Source organism: Myripristis murdjan, chromosome 3 (genome assembly GCF_902150065.1).
Source record: "Myripristis murdjan chromosome 3, fMyrMur1.1, whole genome shotgun sequence".
Taxonomy (NCBI): Eukaryota; Metazoa; Chordata; class Actinopteri; order Holocentriformes; family Holocentridae; genus Myripristis; species Myripristis murdjan.
In genome coordinates, this window is record NC_043982.1 from 43197710 (window position 1) to 43215914 (window position 18205).

The 18205-nt window shown below is 43.1% G+C and overlaps 1 protein-coding gene across 5 annotated transcripts in view; it reads right to left on the bottom strand.

The window, feature by feature from the left end:
• neo1a (neogenin 1a) overlaps positions 1–18205 on the bottom strand; it is a 243274-nt gene that overhangs the window by 150159 nt on the left and 74910 nt on the right. For all 5 annotated transcript variants that reach the window (XM_030046518.1, XM_030046513.1, XM_030046517.1 and 2 more), the window contains exon 2: positions 11929–12252. In XM_030046518.1, coding sequence (XP_029902378.1) covers positions 11929–12252 — 324 coding nt within the window. The remainder of the gene's footprint in view (positions 1–11928; positions 12253–18205) is intronic.

Here is an 18205-nt window from a genome sequence, read left to right on the forward strand (position 1 = left end):
TAAGAACATGTTTGCCCCCTTTGGACAGTCACAGCTGCAGTAAGGCATCATATGCTTGGAAGAAAATATAAAACAAGTAGTGGTAGGTAGTGTAAGGGTCCACATACGCAGCCAGACGGCCCCAGGTAAGCAGAATTAACTACTACAGTAAAATAACCTAAAACGTGATGTCTATGCATGTGTGCGCCAGGTCCTAAGAGGTTAAAAAGCAACCCATGCATGGCTTCCGAAAATAAAAAAAAAGAATAAAATAAAATAAAATAAAATCCCTACCTACCCATCCTTCCCATGAATAAATAAAATAAAATAAATCCCCCCTATCCATCCTTAAAATGCTAAATAAAAAAAAATAAAAAAATAAATAAATAAAATAAATTCCCTACCTATTCATGCCCTTAAATGACAAAGAACCGGAACCCAAGGTATTTTTTTGTTTGGCCTTCACAGAGCCGGCGGACCCCCTCACTGTTAGCGATCTCTGGCTTTATACCCTGCAGACCTGCTTACTATCAATCTCTATTTATTTATTTATTTTCACATTTTTATGGTCCATTACTACTGCCTGTTGTGTATCTGTGCCATACACTGTCAGTCTGTTTTTGTCTGTTTCTCTTTTCTTGTTTTTATGCATAATCTGGGTACACCGCTAAACCGAATTGCCCCTAGGGGATAAATAAAGTTGTCTGATTCTGATTCTGATTACAGGAACTTTTGAGGGAGTGGAGCTCCGTCCCTCGGGGAGACATCCAGAGGTTTGGAGAATCTCTTCAACACGTCGCTAACACCCTTCATGTCGGCCTTTCCTCTCACTTTCTCTACGTCACAGTGCTGAGGAATCCCTTTGGCGTGCCTTCATTCTTCTACCCCACCTGTGTCAACCGCACAGGTATAGTAACAATAAAGCTGCCGCAAGAACCTGTGGGGTTGTCATGGCAACCTGCGCCCTCCACCCCCACCGTTAGCCGTGATAAAGGCAGAGGCTCGGGATCCCGCGGCCCGTGTTCGAGCCTGTGTTCGCCCGTACGAGCCGCCCGGTGTTCAACGCACAGTCAGAATGGAGCTCGTGTCGGAGAATGAGATGTGACACAAAGGAAGCCGGGAAACACAGTCAAACATGTGTGGGTGTGCATTCCCACACACACACACACACACACACAGACAAACACACACACAGGTTTGCATGCAATGCACACACACCAGGCGTGGAGGTGTCTGGAGAGCAGAGATAGGGCTCTCTGCATCAGCCTCTCCAGCTGCCCAGTGGACCCAATCAGTCCGTGAACACAGGGAAGATGGAGGCTGTCATCTACCTCCAGCCCGTCTGATTCCCTGGTGACGCTTTTCTTCTGCTGCCGCTCTGCAGAAAAAAGAAAAAAAATCCTCCCCTATAGCTCCATCCTGCAGTTTTCCCGACCTCCTATGTTCCCGGCCGCTGCGTTCTTGCAGCTTTGTTTCCTGGTCTGGGTCTCATCTGCAGCTGGATGCCACAGCTGGAACGAAATGAGAATCATCACACTGCAAAAACTCAAAATCTTACCAAGATTATTTGTCTTATTTCAAGTCAAAAATGTCTTATTTCTAGTCAAAATATCTCATTACACTTAAAATAAGACATGATCACCTCAGAAGTAACTTGTTTTTAGACAACTGTCTCTTATTTCAAGTGAAAATTTGCTTGTTTCATTGGCAAAATTTGTTTCTTGTTTCTAGCTAATTTCCACTTATTTCAAGTGAATTTTCACTTGAAAATTTTGACAATGAAACAAGCAAATTGTCTAAAAACAAGTTACTTCTGAGGTGATCGTGTCTTATTTTAAGTGTAATGAGATATTTTGACCTTTTTGACATTTTTGACTTGAAATAAGACAAATAATCTTGGTAAGATTTTGCGTTTTTGCAGTGCATCATCTCTTTCCTGTTTCATTCCTCGTGCTTCAGGGGGAGCTCAGTGTTTTCATTTTTCAGCTCAAATTTGATTAATGCGTCGTAGCAGAGCTGCAACAGTCTCCGTTCTCCTTTCGATCCGCGAGCTCTTCAGGAGACGGATGGAAATCAGGCTAATGGAGCCGCCCGCCGACCCCGACTCTGCATCCAGGTCAGGGTCATTCGTCATGACGACGACCCCGGCGCTCAGCGGCCGGGCAGCACGTAATTGGTCATCTGGGGGAAGCACCTGCGCACGCACATGCGCATACCAACATGGCCTTGGCTACGACACACACACACACACACACACACACACACACACACACACAGACACTGTAGCAAACACAGAGATAAGATGGAAAGCGGAGAGCAGTGACATGGTTAATGCGTTTCCTTCTGGAGGTTGCTGCTGGAATGGGAGAGACATTTTTGTGTTGTTTTTTTTTAGATTTATAGCTGTTTGTTTTGTCATGTTTGCGTTTTACGGCCTGCGCAGCCACCGGGGAACAGCCGAATGGGCGAGCACAAAAACAAGCTCCTCAAAACAAAAAAAAAAAGGAAAAGAGCATCATGAGGACTGAGAAGATAATAGAGGATGAAACGGGGGGTGAGGGAGGATAACTGACGCAGAGAGAGAGAGAAAGAGAGAGAGAGAGTGAGAGAGAGAGAGAGAGAGAGAGAGAGAGAGAGTGAGTGAGAGAGAGAGAGAGAGAGAGAGAGAGGGAGGGCAGGACGAAAACACACTGACTGAATGAGAGCGAAGAACTGAACTGCCTGCATTCAGCTTAGATTCCTTTCAGGTGACAGGGTGTGTGTGTGTGTGTGTGTGTGTGTGTGTGTAGAATCTGAGCTAGGCACATCTATTCATGAGCAATTTAGGAACAGATGGATCAGCATCACCCAATCAAAAAAAAAAAAAAAAAAAAAAAAGAAGTTGTATCTTTTTACTGTCAATATTGGGATAATTCTGAAAATTGGCACTTGTGTGTCCTTTTTTCCCCAAGGAGTGCAACACTTGAGACAACTGTGAAATCTGCAGTTTGAGAGGGTATAACTAACATTGTTCTGCTGCAGAAACACACACACACACACACACACACACACACACACTTAATGAGCTGCAGACAGGCCAGTGTGAAAAGGCCAACCTGTTTGTGTGTGAGCTTTTGTTACTGTTCTTACAAAAATACATATCAGATATCGAGTTCAGGCTCAGAAAAACATATTAGTGCATCCCTGGGGATAACGTGTGTGTGTGTGTGTGTGTGTGTGTGTGTGTGTGTGTGTGCTGCAACATGGTAACACCTGTGATCTGCAAAAAGCAAAAAAGCAGCTCAATCCACTCAGCCACTAAGGATCCCCAAACCCACGAACGACATCACTACATCGACATCATGTGACATCATGACTTTGCTGAATACTCTGCTCTGATTGGCCGATGAGAAACCATTGAGAGGACTGGTGTTTGACACGTAAACACGACGCTGTGTGGTCACCGGCTGGTTTGGTGATTACCTCACACACACCTCGTGCCAAACACGTCCTGCACACGTCGGCTCGCCAACACGGGACAAACACGGAACAAACACGGAACAAACACGGCAGATTTTCCCTGATCTGACACTCCGAGTTCATTTAGAGCACAAAACATTCGACTGCTTGTTCAATGCTGAGCAGCAAACGTTACATGACTTGTTTACGTTGCCATGGTCGCTGCACTCTTTGCAGAAGCCTGTAAACTGCTTGAGGCATCAGATTATTAATTTAATCTGTATTTCATGTCAAATTAATGTCTTTTGTATGCAGCTGTGTAATAAGCAAGATGAGGCACAGATAGCCGGTTATTATCTCAGATTAAGATCTCGGGTTTATTTTGCCATAATGGCTCATTGTGCAATATCCTGTGTGTGTGTGTGTGTGTGTGTGTGTGTGTGTGTGTTGACAGGAACACCGTGCAGAAATGTGCAGCTCACAGCGTTCCACACACAACTCGAGCTGAAACAAGAGCTGCAGTGAGAGCTGATTAATCCGGTCAAAGGACAGGAGATTAATCAATTCACCATTTCAGCCATTTATCAAATGAAAACACCAAACATTTGTTCGTTATGCAAGTGTGGAGGAACAAAAACAGGTTTTCTGACACACTGCTGAAGCCAGGGCAGGGCGATAAAATCAAATATCATGAGACCTCTGACCCAACACCTCGATATCGATATCGTGACAATACTGTAGCGATGACGGTTGGTGAGACTTTTACATACAAAAGGGTTTTTGTACAACAGTCATTACTAACATGAATATGAACATGAATATTCCTTGTTTATAGTGTTTATATTGCTTACTGCTATTTATCATCTGTGTATACTGTATATTTCTTCTAAATTTGCACACTGACCTACCTCTATGCACATTTTATACACCTATGCACACGGTTTTTTGCACATTGCTTTTTGCACACTGGGTTGTACTTAGATCTTATTCTGTTGTACTTAGATCTTATTCTTTATTTTTTATTTATTTAATCTGTAATCTGTGGATCGTGCTGAAAAACTGCGAATTTCCTTCGGGATGAATAAAGTATCTATCTATCTATCTATGATGACCGAGCAGGTAGAAGCAAATAATAGAGCAGCAACAACAAGTCCAGAAAACCGTATTCCTTTACTGTCATGCAGCCTTTCAAAGCAGGAAAAGGCACAACTTACTCCATATCACAGTTACAGTGGTCCCTCATTTATCGCGGGAGTTACGTTCTAAAAATAACCCACAATAGGCGAAATCCGCGAAGTAGTCAGCTTTATTTTTTACAATTATTATAGATGTTTTAAGGCTGTAAAACCCCTCACTACACACTTTATACACTTTTCTCAGACAGGCATGAACATTTTCTCACTTTTCTCTCTTGTTTAAACACTCAAAGTTCAAACCTTCGTAGAAAAATAAGTCCAGTAAAAAAAAAAAAAAAAAAAAAAAAAAAAAGCATGCAAAATTGCACTAAAAAAAAAAAACGCAAAACTGCGAGGCCGCGAAAGGTGAACCACGTTATAGCGAAGGACAGCTGTATATCGATATCCAAAACCCCAGACGATATCTAGCCTTGTATCACGATATCGACATAACATCAATATATCACCCAGTTCCTAGCTGTAACTGGTCAGACTGTAGACATCACTTTGAGCTCTGGGAACTTGTTCTAGGCATTTGTCATTAGTGAAAAGATGTTATAGATTAAATGATTAATCAATTAAATAACTTAAAAAAAAAAAAAAACGTTACAGCAGCATCATCAATAAAAAAAAAAAAAAAAAAAAAACCCAAAAAAAACATAAAATAAAATTTAAATTAAATAGTATATACAATAGAGACTCAATATACTAAATATATACACTAAAGACAATAAGGGCTAAGTATATACAATAAACTAACCTAAGAATATGAGATGTTGAAATGTGAGATATACCGATGGTAATAATAAATATGAAAAATGAAATATACAGATAGTAGATAGTATCATGCACAGCCCTGAAACACAGCTGATGTGGTGTAGAAGTGCAATCCACAAAAAGACAGGGCCAGTAAAGAGGAAGAAGAGAGTGGCGGATGTAAACAGTGGAGTTATCTTCAACTGTCTGCTCAACCAAACGGGAACAAACACACGCGCCCACGTGCACAAGCCACTACACATGCTCTGCCATTGTGCTAAGTTGCTATATTCTGATCAAACATCCAATTAAAAACGACACATGAAGACTGGAAACGTCATGCTGGCGTGTACACAAATTATATTCGCATTTATATTTTGGTCATCTGACTCTTTGACCGACTAAACCTCCAGATTAGCACGGCTCTTTTTATGCAGCTGTATTAAAGAAGCCACAAATAAAGAGGCATTTATAGATAATCCCGGCTCACCACAACAAGCTTTGTGAAGCTTTTCTCCGATCACAAACTCGTAAGCCGTGTTTGGGCGACATCCGTTTGTCTCAAATTTCAATTATGCACAATATGTACCGACGTCGGATGGATCCATCAGTCCTATCGAGCATCTCCGAGCCCGACACAAAGGACTTTCCCCGCAACGGTGACGCAATCAGCCTCTCTCCATTTGTAAGCTGTCATGTCCTTGGGGGTCCGACGCCCACCCCCCCCAAAAAAACAGATTAAAACACATCAAAAAAGGGATTAAAGAATGTGCCGACACCCCTAAATCCTTCAAAGGGCACCCGGCTCTATCAAAGGATGAGCACGCTTAAATATGAGGCGACAGACATGACACATGAAGAGCCTCTGTGCTCATGTTATAATTTCTGTTACTATATGGAAGGGGGGGGGGGGGGTCTGTGAAAAGTGAAATCAAAGCAAAAAAAGAGAGAAGTGGTTTTGGCATTTTTTCTGTTCCACAGCAGCCGATAGGTGAGACAGAGAGAAAGAGGGAGACAGGGAAGGGGAAACAGAAAAGAAAAATGGAGGGGAGGAGGGGAAGAAAGAGCCCAGACAGATCAGGTGAAGCTGGAGAGAGAGAGAGAGAGAGAGAGAGAGAGAGAGAGAGAGAGAGAGAGGCGTCCTGTCTGCCTGAGCGGAGGTCACAAATCCAACAACACAGAGCGAGCGAGCGAGGGAGGGCTGGAGAGAGAGAGGGAAGAAAGAGAAAATGCACGCTCAATTTTCTCGTTTGGGGGTATCCCCGTCGTGCGGCGGAGAGGTGGGGCTCACCTCAAACCCTCCTTCAGGAGCGGAGGGTTCAAAGTGAGAGGAGGAGGAGGAGGAGGGAGGCTGTGTGGGAGACGACCAGACAGTTGAGACGGGATTCTCATTACTCCTGTCTCGCTCTGCGTCCTGGCTACCGCCGCTGTCTCTCTCTCTCTCTCCCTCCCTCTCTCTCCCTCTCTCTCTCTCTCTCTGCCCTATAATTTTTCCTCCCCCTCCCTTTCTCTTTCTGAGACTCAAACTGAATACATAACATCATGCCTGACTAGGTCTCTCTCTTTCTCTCTCTCTCTCTCTCTCTCTCCACGTGTTTCTTCACTATCTGGCTGTGCACACAGAGGTAAAGCTAAAAGCACACAGAGGTAAAGCAGAGGGAGTGGGTGGAGAGACAGTCGTTTCCACACACACACACACACACACACACACACACACACACACACAGAATGATGTGACGACTCGCAGCAGTCTGACTGAGACAGTAAAGCTTGTGTAAAGTGACCCCCCCCCCCCTATCATCTGGTCTGTGAGTGTTAAGGTGCGTAAAGAGCTGCGGCTAACGATTCATTTCACCATCAGTTCACACTGAAAACTGAGCAAACTGAATTGATTTCTTTCAAAAACATGGCAAAAAAAAAAGGCACATTGAAAATTAGCAAAAATTATCAGAGTATACAGCGGTCCCTTGTTTATCGCGGGAGTTACGTTCTAAAAATAACCCGCAACAGGCGAAATCCGCAAAGTAGACCGCTTTAGGAGACTGACTGACAATGGTCTACAGTCCCTTAGCCAATCAGGACGCAGAACACAATGCGTTGTTAAAAAAAAAAAAAAAAAAAAAAAAAAAAAGCATGTAAAATTGCGCTAAAAAAAATCCGCGAAACTGCGAGGCCGTGAAAGGTGAACCGCGTTATAGCGAGGGACGACTGTATTACCAAAAAAAAAAAAAAAAAAAAAAGAAAAAAGAAAATGACTCAGTATCTTTTCAGTTCACTGTTTGCCCGGCACAAAAAGACGTCTTCAAACAGCTTCCTGCCAAAAAAGCCCAAAGTGGTGATTTTTTTAAAGACACCACTTTGTGAGAAGTGAGCACGTTTGGTGTTTTTATTGATTATTGATTAAAACAGCTGTTTGAGCAGAAAACATGAAAGTCAATGCACGTGGGCCGAGCCTTTCATGTGTACGTAACCCCGGTCAGAGAAGAAGAAAAGGAAGAGGGCTGAAGCTGAGGAGAGCGCGATGATGATGATGATGATGATGATGATGATGATGATGGTGATCAGGATGATGGCGGAGGGGCGGGGCCTCCTGTAGCAGAGCCGGCGCCACGTCTCCCGGTAATCAATCCCAGATAAAAACCCCGGCATCTGTCAGCCACGCTCCACGCCACGCCGGCCGCCCGCACCTCGCTCCATCGTTACATCTCCGAGGTCACGCCCACTAACCCCCCGCCGCCCCCCCTCCCTCCACCCCCTGCTTCCCCGCCAGCAGCACCGTCCGCGGGTCTGATGGCGGCCTAATGGCCTGCTCTCTCTACACTGCAATTAACCTTTTTATTGGCCACCTGCCAGCCAGCTGGAGATACATCACCGCCTCTGCGTGTGTGTGTGTGTGTGTGTGTGTGTGTGTGTGTGTGTGTGTGTGTAAGAAGAACTATAAATGCAAATGTGTATGACACTTGTGCATGTAAAACTTGTATGTGCACACTCACTTGCTGCTGTTTTTTTTTTTTTTTAAGCTTGTGTGAATTTCTCTCAGCACATGTTTCAGTGTGTGTGTACACGTGTGTGTGTGTGTGTGTGTGTGTGCGGGTAAAAGCACATAGATTTTAGCTGCTCCAGTCGCCAGGCACGAATTGATTGACTCCAGCATTGCATCACAGCTGACCCAGGTAGATCCCAGTGGTGCAAAAAAAAAAAAAAAAAAAAAAAAAAAAAAAGTGCAGAAAATAAGCCCCACATTACCTGATGATTTACAAAATAAAATCTTGAAAAAAATAAAAATTAATTAACTATATTCCTAGATATTAAAATGATATATTTAAACGTGAGATCAGTGGGGCTGAATTAATATCAAAATTCTTGTTTACATGTTTGTGCGAGGTGCCCTTAACAAGCATTTAACCCTTTGAAACCTGAGCATATTTACTTCATATCTTTCAAAAACATGGAGGGGAAAAAAAAGGTCATGAGCAAATTAGCAAGACACAACCGGAAAATCAGCAAAAGGCTTGAAAAACAAAGAAAATGACCAGAAAATGAACCACAAACTATCATAAAATTAGCACAACAAATTACCAGAAAATTAGCAAAACAATACTTGAAAATTAGCATGTGCACACACACACAAGCACACAAAGCAAAAAAGAATCTTTTTAATTATTATAAAGATATATGTAAATTATATTATGAGAAAATGACCGTAAAATTACCAAAAAAAAGCAAAGAAAGAAAAGAAATAACGCGGTTCCAGGGTTTCAAAAGGTTAAACATGAACGACAGGAAATGATGACTCGCTCCTGTGCAGCTACAGCCTGAAATTACTTGAAGACACACACACGCACACACACACGCAAACACACAAAGACAGAGTCAGTGTTACTCCAAGCCTCCGTCTCTTTAATGCCCACACACACGGCCGTGGAGAGACGGGTGCATTCTGGCAAGCCGTTTGATATTGATGTGATGAAGTGACCTTGAGGTCAGTAGATTTCCCATGGTGATAGTGAGGTCAGTGTGTGTGACAGAGAAGGAGGAGGCAGCGGGAGCCACACACACACACACACACACACACAGCCAGACACTAATTATGTGCTATCACCACCATCAAATTCAACGCTAATAGAATTTGTGCAAAGGCTGCGAATGTCTGGAGCACGTGTCTGAAACAGGACGGCGCTGGGAGTCTGTTCAGTTTGTGTTAAATCAAAGCACATACTATAGTTTTTCACTGCATAAACTCCTGAGGAACTGACTCGGGGTGACAATTCCTGCATAAACCTGCTATTGTTGCTGCAGGAGCGTCAGCGATAAAGTGAGACAGGTGCAATTTTGCATGCTTTTTTTTTTTTTTTTTTTACTGGACTTATTTTTCTACGAAGGTTTGAACTTTGAGAGTGTTTAAACAAGAGAGAAAAGTGAGAAAATGCACTGCAAAAAGTCCAAATCTTACCAAGATTATTTGTCTTATTTCAAGTAAAAATGTCTTATTTCTAGTCAAAATATCTCATTACACTTAAAATAAGACATGATCACCTCAGAAATCACAAGAAACAAATTTTGCCAATGAAACAAGCAAATTTTCACTTGACACAAGTGAAAATCGTCTAAAAACAAGTGATTTCTGAGGTGATCATGTCTTATTTTAAGTGTAATGAGATATTTTGACTAGAAATAAGACATTTTGATTATTTTTGGTAAGATTTGGACTTTTTGCAGTGTGTTAATGCCTGTCTGAGAAAAGTGTATAAAGTGTGTAGTGAGGGGTTTTACAGCCTTAAAACATCTAGAATAATTGTAAAAAATAAAGCGGACTACTTTACGGATTTCGCCTGTTGCGGGTTATTTTTAGAACGTAAACCCCCGCGATAAACGAGGGACCGCTGTAAAACCACAAATGATGCAGGCGCACATTTTAGTGACGGGTGTGACAGAGTTTCGTAAAAAAAAAAAAAAGCAGTTATTGCCTTTCAAAGTTTGAAATTTTGACCTCACGGTGTGTGACACTGGAGATATGGCGTCTGACAGACACGTACAGTGAGACAGGTACAGGCTCGACGGCTGAGGAAGTGAGACTCTTATCCGTCTCTCTCTATGAAAGCTCATTACCTCGCAGCTCAGACGCTCGTGACAAGAAACACAGGAGTGCAGTCAGAGAGAGTAACTTCACACAGGCTCTCGGTATCAGAGTGGTTTCTACATGACTCCGATCGTATAGTGGAGCAGGAGCCTCTCTGCAGCGTCTCCACCTGACAGAGCAGCACTGAGGGGGAAGCTCACAGTAATTGCATTGTGCTGTTCCTCTGGCTGCAAATTGAATTTCGGGGTGCGACTAGACTCCAAACACCTAATAATCCCATGCCACTCGCTGTTCCCAAACTGAACAAGGTCACATTGTGTGCCTGGTTTAAAAAACAAAACAAAAAACACACACACACACACACACACACCGAGGCCTGTTTGCACGCATTGATCCGGTTGTGTAAGAGAAAGCATAAATGCAAAACAATTCAAGAACAAAGACAACACAGGAAAGCAATTTAAAAAAAAAAAAAAAACCTTTTCAAATGTACAGCTGTGGGTGTGCGCTCACTGTGCAGGCCTGGAGTGGAAAACATTTCGAGGAGAACAAAGGTGGAAAGTAACTAATTGCATTTAGTCCCATTAGTGTAACTGAGCAGATTTATTCGGTGCACTTTTAAGTGTCTTTGAAAGACGGTGATTTCATTTCTACCTCTGCCAACAGAGTGGGACGGGGGTTATGTGTCCCATTCTGTTTGTCTCTTTGTTTGTCTGTTAGCAGATTATTTCTGAAAAATATAAATGGATCAACTTGAAACTTTGTGGAAAAGTTTATCATCGGCCGTGGAAGATGGCCATGATTAACTTTAGGTGACTATCCAACACGTTGAACAGGAATATCTTGATAATTGCATGGTGCTGACGGAGGATCCAGTACAGATTCTGTAGGCTCTCCATGAGCATCAGAAACTGGATCATCACAAACTGGATCATCACAAACTGGATCATCACAAACTGGTCAATTCTGGAGCGATTCACAGAAAACGATCAGTCACTAAAGAAAAGACATAATCTGACTTTGTTTCTTGACTTCACTTTGTATGTTCATTTTTTTCCACTTTAAGATAGAAACCTTTTGGTATTTACATAAATGCTGGCTTTTAGTACTTAGAATCTTACATTAAAAAAAAGTGTCAGGGTTGTTCCTTAATTGCGATTAATGTGACCTACATATGTTACATGCACAATATGCATCTTATGAATCATTTATTGTCGCTTTCTTACCTATTGCTAACAGCAGCTCCCATACATTTTAAACGTCCTCCAGGCATTTTCTTGTTTTTTTTTTCTCTAATTCCTCCCTATTGTTTGAGTTTTATAATGAAACATCCGAACCAGCGACAATTAAAAGCACCGATGTTGTGGTTTCACCCGAGGTTCAAATGTTGAAACGCTCAAATGAAAAAGGAAAAAAAAAACAAAAATCCATTGAGGAAAGTTGCGTGAGTGTTTTGACACCATCTTAGAGTGTGTGTGTAAATGAGGCTGCGGTCCCTACCTGCCACGGAGAGGCGGGCCGTGCGGCTGGAGATGGAGCCCAGGTTCTCGATGGTGGCCACGCACTGGTAGGTGCCCTCGTCAGGCTTGTTGTGCTTGGAGTGAACCACCTGGGTGATGAGCAGCGAGCCGTCGGGCAGCACCCGCCGCCTCTCGTCTGAAACCAGGCTCATGAAGGTGCCGTCCTTCTTCCACTCGACGCGTGCCGGCGTGGCCGCGTCGCTGTGCGCCGAGCAGTTGAGCAGAGCCGGGGCGCCGCGGACGGCCAGCGTGTCCTGGGGCTCCACCGTGAACCAGAAGGGGCTGAAGGGCTGCGCCGCCGTACCTGGAGGACGCAGAGGCGAAGCAGACGGGTTAATGTCTCTCATCACACAATACACAAGATGATGTGACAGATTCAGGCTCAGTTTCAGCAGCTAAAAGTTTCATGGAAAGAGCCGGCGTGTGTGTATCAGCAGCACAGACAGGGTGTATGGGAGGGCTGGGCGATGTATCACTGTTACCCAGGGGCGGCTCTAGACAAATATTCATGGGGTAGCAAGAGGGTGGCATGGAGACTTTAAGGGGTGGCAGAAATATATATGCTGGTTTAATACCAAACGATCACATATATCAATATTTGCTTGGAAAACCCCCAAATGAGGATATTTTAACTCAAAAACGTTCCATTATTGTGGTACATGAGTAAAGCATTGAATAGAAAACCAAAAGCTGGCATTAGAATTATTTATTTATGTATTTATTTATTTATCAACCCCTTAAATAGTGGGAGTGTCATCTTTTGCTGCATTTACTTGCACTCGGACATTTGAGTCTCGTAACAGCGAATGTCCGAACAGCCACAATTAAAAAATAAATAAATAAATTGTCTGAAATTGGGGTGGCAACTAGGGTGGCAAGGCATTTTTCCTAGGGGGGGCAGCTGCCACCCCCTAGAACCGCCTATGCTGTTACCGTATTTCCCCAATTAATCGCCCGGGCGTTTAATATGCAAAATCAACTTGGACCCCGGGCGTTTAAAAGGACCAGGCGGCTATTCGCTGCAGGCCTTTATTTATTTTTGCACAGACCTGCACCAGGCCATCATCGTGATGACAGTTACTGTCCAACATATTTACAGTCGGTCGATTTAAGATTACGGTGCACCCTTTTTTTCTAACGTTAGCTAGCGTTAACTAACTGTTAACTGTTAATTGCTAACGGTTTACTTCTGCAAAAATAAGGTGAATAGCCTCATTTTGGGTTTACCTCAATATAATGCAAATAATCGCCCCGGCGGTTATTCAGGTGGGCGTTTAATGCGCAAAATGGGTGCAGACCCCAGGTGTTTATAAGAACCAGGCGGTTATTTGTGGCCGGGCGATTAATTGGTGAAATACGGTATATTCACGCCACAATATGAGACAAAACACAGTCTGGGCGTTTGGATGTGGTGACGTGGTGTGAGAGTCATCTTTTCCAGGTTTTAATGCTGCATTACAGTAAATGGATGCAAATTTCTGAACTCATTAGACTGTTTTGTTATTTACCTCTACCCAGTTGGTCATGAGTTTCACGTTTATTTACAGCACAAAATCACTGTGAACCGTCTCAAAGGGATTTACAGGTGCACACGTTTACAACAAACTCAACACGATGACACCCCTGACCTGAACCCTCGACGCAGGCAAGAGAAAAACCAAACAAACAAAATCCCACAGACAACGGAGAAAGGGAAGTGATCTTACAAAGAACCACGGAGAGAGGACAATTTATCAAATTAAAGACAATTGGACCACATCAAAAAAACAAATGTCATCATGTCCACATCCTACTAATGGCTGTTTATCAGAAAGGTCTTGTGTGTTAATATTTTATGAGAGCACCGCTGGTACAAAATGGTCCCAATATCCAATTCAGATTCAGATTCAGATTCAGATTCAGATTTATTACTCAAAGACCACAATTGTGGTGTGGAGTACAAATTACATTATGGCTCAACAACCTTGTTGTAAAGACAAAGAAAAAGAAAAAAGGGTTAATCAGCAATGGGCATTTTCATTTGAACAATGGAAATACATTATAGAGAAAAGAGCCAAGTTTATACAATAGTTGTTGTTTGTTTGTTTGTAAAAGATCTATGCATTTGACCATAGAAGGATATTTAACATAATACTTAGGCAGGAATACTTTTCTGCAAGATGAAATGGTTGGATGTTTACATTCAAAAAGTAAATGAAATTCATCTCCTAGAAGGTCCCCTGTACACAGACTGCAGAACCGCCTGTTTCTCTCTATACCTTTATACCTCCCAATTACCTTTTGGTATTCTGTTGTTTGAGAGTCTGAGGTTACAAATAGCATGCCGGAGCTTCACATTTTCAATAAATAAATATTTTTCAAACTTTAGGTCCTGCTTGAATTCACAGTAAAAATCACATGAACTCATACTCTGTAGCCCATAATGCCAACTTTGACCTTTCCATACAAAGGCCAAAGATATTGTGAAGATATTGGGTTTTGTCTGCATCACCCCGGCCTATCCAGGGCACTTGTTGCTTTTAAGTAACAAAGCAAAGCAACCTCTTCAAATACATAAGTGACTTAAACAGCACATTTTAAAAGCCATTCTATTGGAAAACACACTGACAAGAGACTCCGGCTTCTCCAAACAACTCAATGAATAAACATTCCAAAAGTAAAACGTCTTTGTGTTCATTCTGTCTTTTTTTTTTCCTCTTTTTTTTTTTCTCCGCCTCTGCGTTCAGTCCATCCCAGGGACTTCGAGAGCCTTTTCATTAAGAAACCACAAGCCCCGCTGGAGCTGGATGGGAGGAAAAGACAAATTTAACTCCGTCTAGCCTCCCTGGCAATCACATCCCGCTTTATTACAAGGATGCGGCGCAGCGAAGGAGTTAACATTTTGGAACGGGGCCACCGTTTCTTCTTCTCGATGCATAAATGGTACGACTGCGCTGACATGGAGAGCGCCAAAGTCAGAGTAAGTGCGATTGCTTTGCATTTGTCCTCATCCATTATTCAAAACGCTCCCACCCTAAGAGTCACACATTGGTATTGTTTAGATAAATAACACCAATTATCAGTTCTGCTGGGATGGGGGAGCGCTGGAGAAATAATTAAGGGGTCTGAAGGTATTTTAATAATGCAACGAATGGAGTAAAATAAGTGTCTGAATGTTAAATGCAGTTTAAAATATGCCTGCTCTCTTCCTAGGAAATGGCAGGTCTCCAGAGAGAGAGAGAGAGAGAGAGAGAGAGAGAGCAGAAAGAGGAAGAGAGGCTGTGCCTACGGTTCAGCTATTTAACTACCAGGAGGTAATTTCTCTACCTCGCACAGCCAGGTCCCTCATGTGAGATCTAAAGAGAGGAGCAATGTAATGTGCAGTATCCATTACAGAGCCAATATGGCCGCCTGTCCTCGCTGCAGTGAGTAAACTTGGAAGCACACGCAATTACAAGAGCAGAGAGGCACTGGGTGGAGCACATGTTTCATATGGAGAAATAAAGGTGGGAAAACATGGAGGTCCATTTCGGTTGTTTAAGGTCTTGCTTATCCAAACTAATTCAGGTTAAGAGAGTCAGCGGGCCGTTTCCACCGCGCAACAAGGAACGAGAACTGGGCCAACTGGGCGCCAACAGGACCTGGCGCTGGATCCAGTCTGCTCACTGTTTGTGTTTCAGCGACTTCAGGGGAACCAGTCAGAGCTGCGCTGACAATAGAAATCAGATCAAAAGAAAACACAGCCGTGCATAAGGAATGATAAAGTAAGAAATAAGAGACACGATAGAACAGAGACCAGTGACACGCAGTAGAAGAGGGATTAAAACAGAAATAACACAAATTAAAAATAAATAAATAAATGAATAAATAAAAAAGGCAAGAGGCCTGGTGGATTTAACAAAGCAAGTAACTATCAGTAGAAACCTTTTTCTTATGGTTACAGGATTATAATGTTTACTGATTTAAAACATACACAACTTTTGTAAGAGAACTGGTCAGGATTATGTTTATCACTTTTACATGCAGCGATGTTTCCCTCTCGTTTCTTTTCCGACCGTCAAGCTCACGCTCAATCTTGTCTTCTGACCACATGACGACGAGAGCCGGGTGCCAGGTGTCAGTGAGGTGACGGTGAATCAGCAATAAATAGTGCAAAGTCCTGCCTAGGGATGTCACGTTTATTTGATTTCACGAATATCGGCGATTTTAAACACCACGGTTAATTATTCGTGAAGGTTCCTAAACACCGTCACTTTCCTAAGATCACGCCGGACGCGGAACCAAAGGCAGCGCAAGTCGCACGGAACCAAAACAACCGCAAACTGCGAAAGAATAAATCTGGGTTCGCCCAGATTTATCTAACAGACATTTCTCTGGATCCAATAGAAGTGCAGCTTTCGTTCTCAACCACATTAACATAGGTCTACTAGCCAATCAGAAGTAGGGCGGGGGCGGGACCTGGTTGTTGACAATCAGGCGCTCCATGTGCCGTCGACCGTGAGCCTCGTTAGCCTTCAGTGACGCACCAGACATATACCGGTATGTCTATAGTGACGCACTGCAGCCCAAAGACAGCAAACATGTCTCTTAAAGCGATGATGTCGGCGCCGACAGGATTCGGCATGCCTACTCTACATATCTTTATCTCCTAGACCGTTTATGACATACAGAAACTTAAAAAAAAAACGTCAGAAACTGGAGAAACGGAGCTTTGCGCCTATATACAGGCCATTACGGTAACTCCGTAGGACGACTGACACTTCGACCGTCCAATCACAGAAGAGTCCCCGGTGTGTCACATGTTTGTAATATGAGCTTCTCAGCACTGTAACTCCTGAACCAATGGTCACTCACTCACTGCACAATTCCACAACCATAAAAAGCATGTGACATTGTAACATTGTAACATTGTCATTTATTTTCACTGTTACAGTGTTATTTATGTTTCAAAGGGCAGCTAAATATTATTTTTGTTATGTTGGCATGGAAATAAATGAAACGTGAATATCTATAAGGAGTGTTCGTGTGATTTTATACATTTATAGTGTGAAATGAATTAATATATAATAATCGTAAAATCGTGATTATTTCTCTGACAATAATCGTACCAAGAAAATCTATAATCGTGACATCCCTAGTCCTGCCCCTGTTAGTCTCACATGTTGAATAGTGAACCAAAAAAAAAAAAAGAAAAAGAAAAAGAAAAAGAAAAATCAACTGGAAGTGGAGCTGCAACGCATGGAAAATCAAAGCTCCAGTTTTTCAGAGCCAAAGCAGTGACAAAAGGTTTTTGGTGCGCCGCCGTGGAAAAGGAAGCAGAGCAGCGGCGGCCCGTCCGGCGGTCAGCGCTGGACCTCGGCCACTCTGTCTGTCTGTCTGTCTGTCTGTCTGTCTGCTGCGTCCTGGCCAGACTGATTAGCAAACCCCCTGCTCTCTGAAGAGAAGCAGGCAGTCTCCTATTATAGCTGCCTCCGCCTTCCTCATGTCCCCTCACGGTGGCTGGGTTAACATTTGAACAGAATAATAAGTCTGGCAACTTCCAAAGCTGAAAATGGTTTACTGAGGTTACTGCGAGTAATGTGCAGCTGCAGGCTAGATGCAGGCAAAGAAAAATTAAGGGCTAACAAAGTGTCTTTTTTTTTTTTTTTTTTTTTTTAATGCTGCCTGAAAAAAAGCTCCTTACTCTGTTTTTACTTGCCTTTCTCCTCACTAATTCAAAGTGCTCAGAAATATTTTGTTTTGAAAAGCCCCTGAGGCAGACGTGGATGTGAAAAAATCAAGTGAATGAACGAACAACAGCGAGTAATAAAATATAAAACACTCTAATGTGGCACAACACATTCTGAATGGTAACAAATTTGCAGAGAGAGTGGCTATAAATTCAGCTGCAGCAAGCGTCTGATCTGAGGAAATCGATAAATCCAGTGGTGCCAAGCGTGGATACTGGACAGACCGACACAGCACCGGCGAGTGTATTTCACTGGACGTGCACATGACAGATGGAGAGAGACCAGTGTAGCCGAGTGGCGGTGGGGGGGAATTCGTCACTCCTGCAGGCCAGAGGCACCGCGGCACGCTTCATCATCCCTGCCTTACGCTGCAGGAGCAGTGGGTGTGTGGGTGGGGCGGCGCTTCCAGGCCCAAATCTGCCACTTTCCCCAGCCAAGAGCCCGTCTGCAGCCGCGCTCCATCTGAGGAGGCTGCAGGTCCGGCTGCATCCTATCAGAAGCCAAGCACGTCGCCTTTAGTGGCTTTTTTCACCGCCGTAGAAGCCGTGG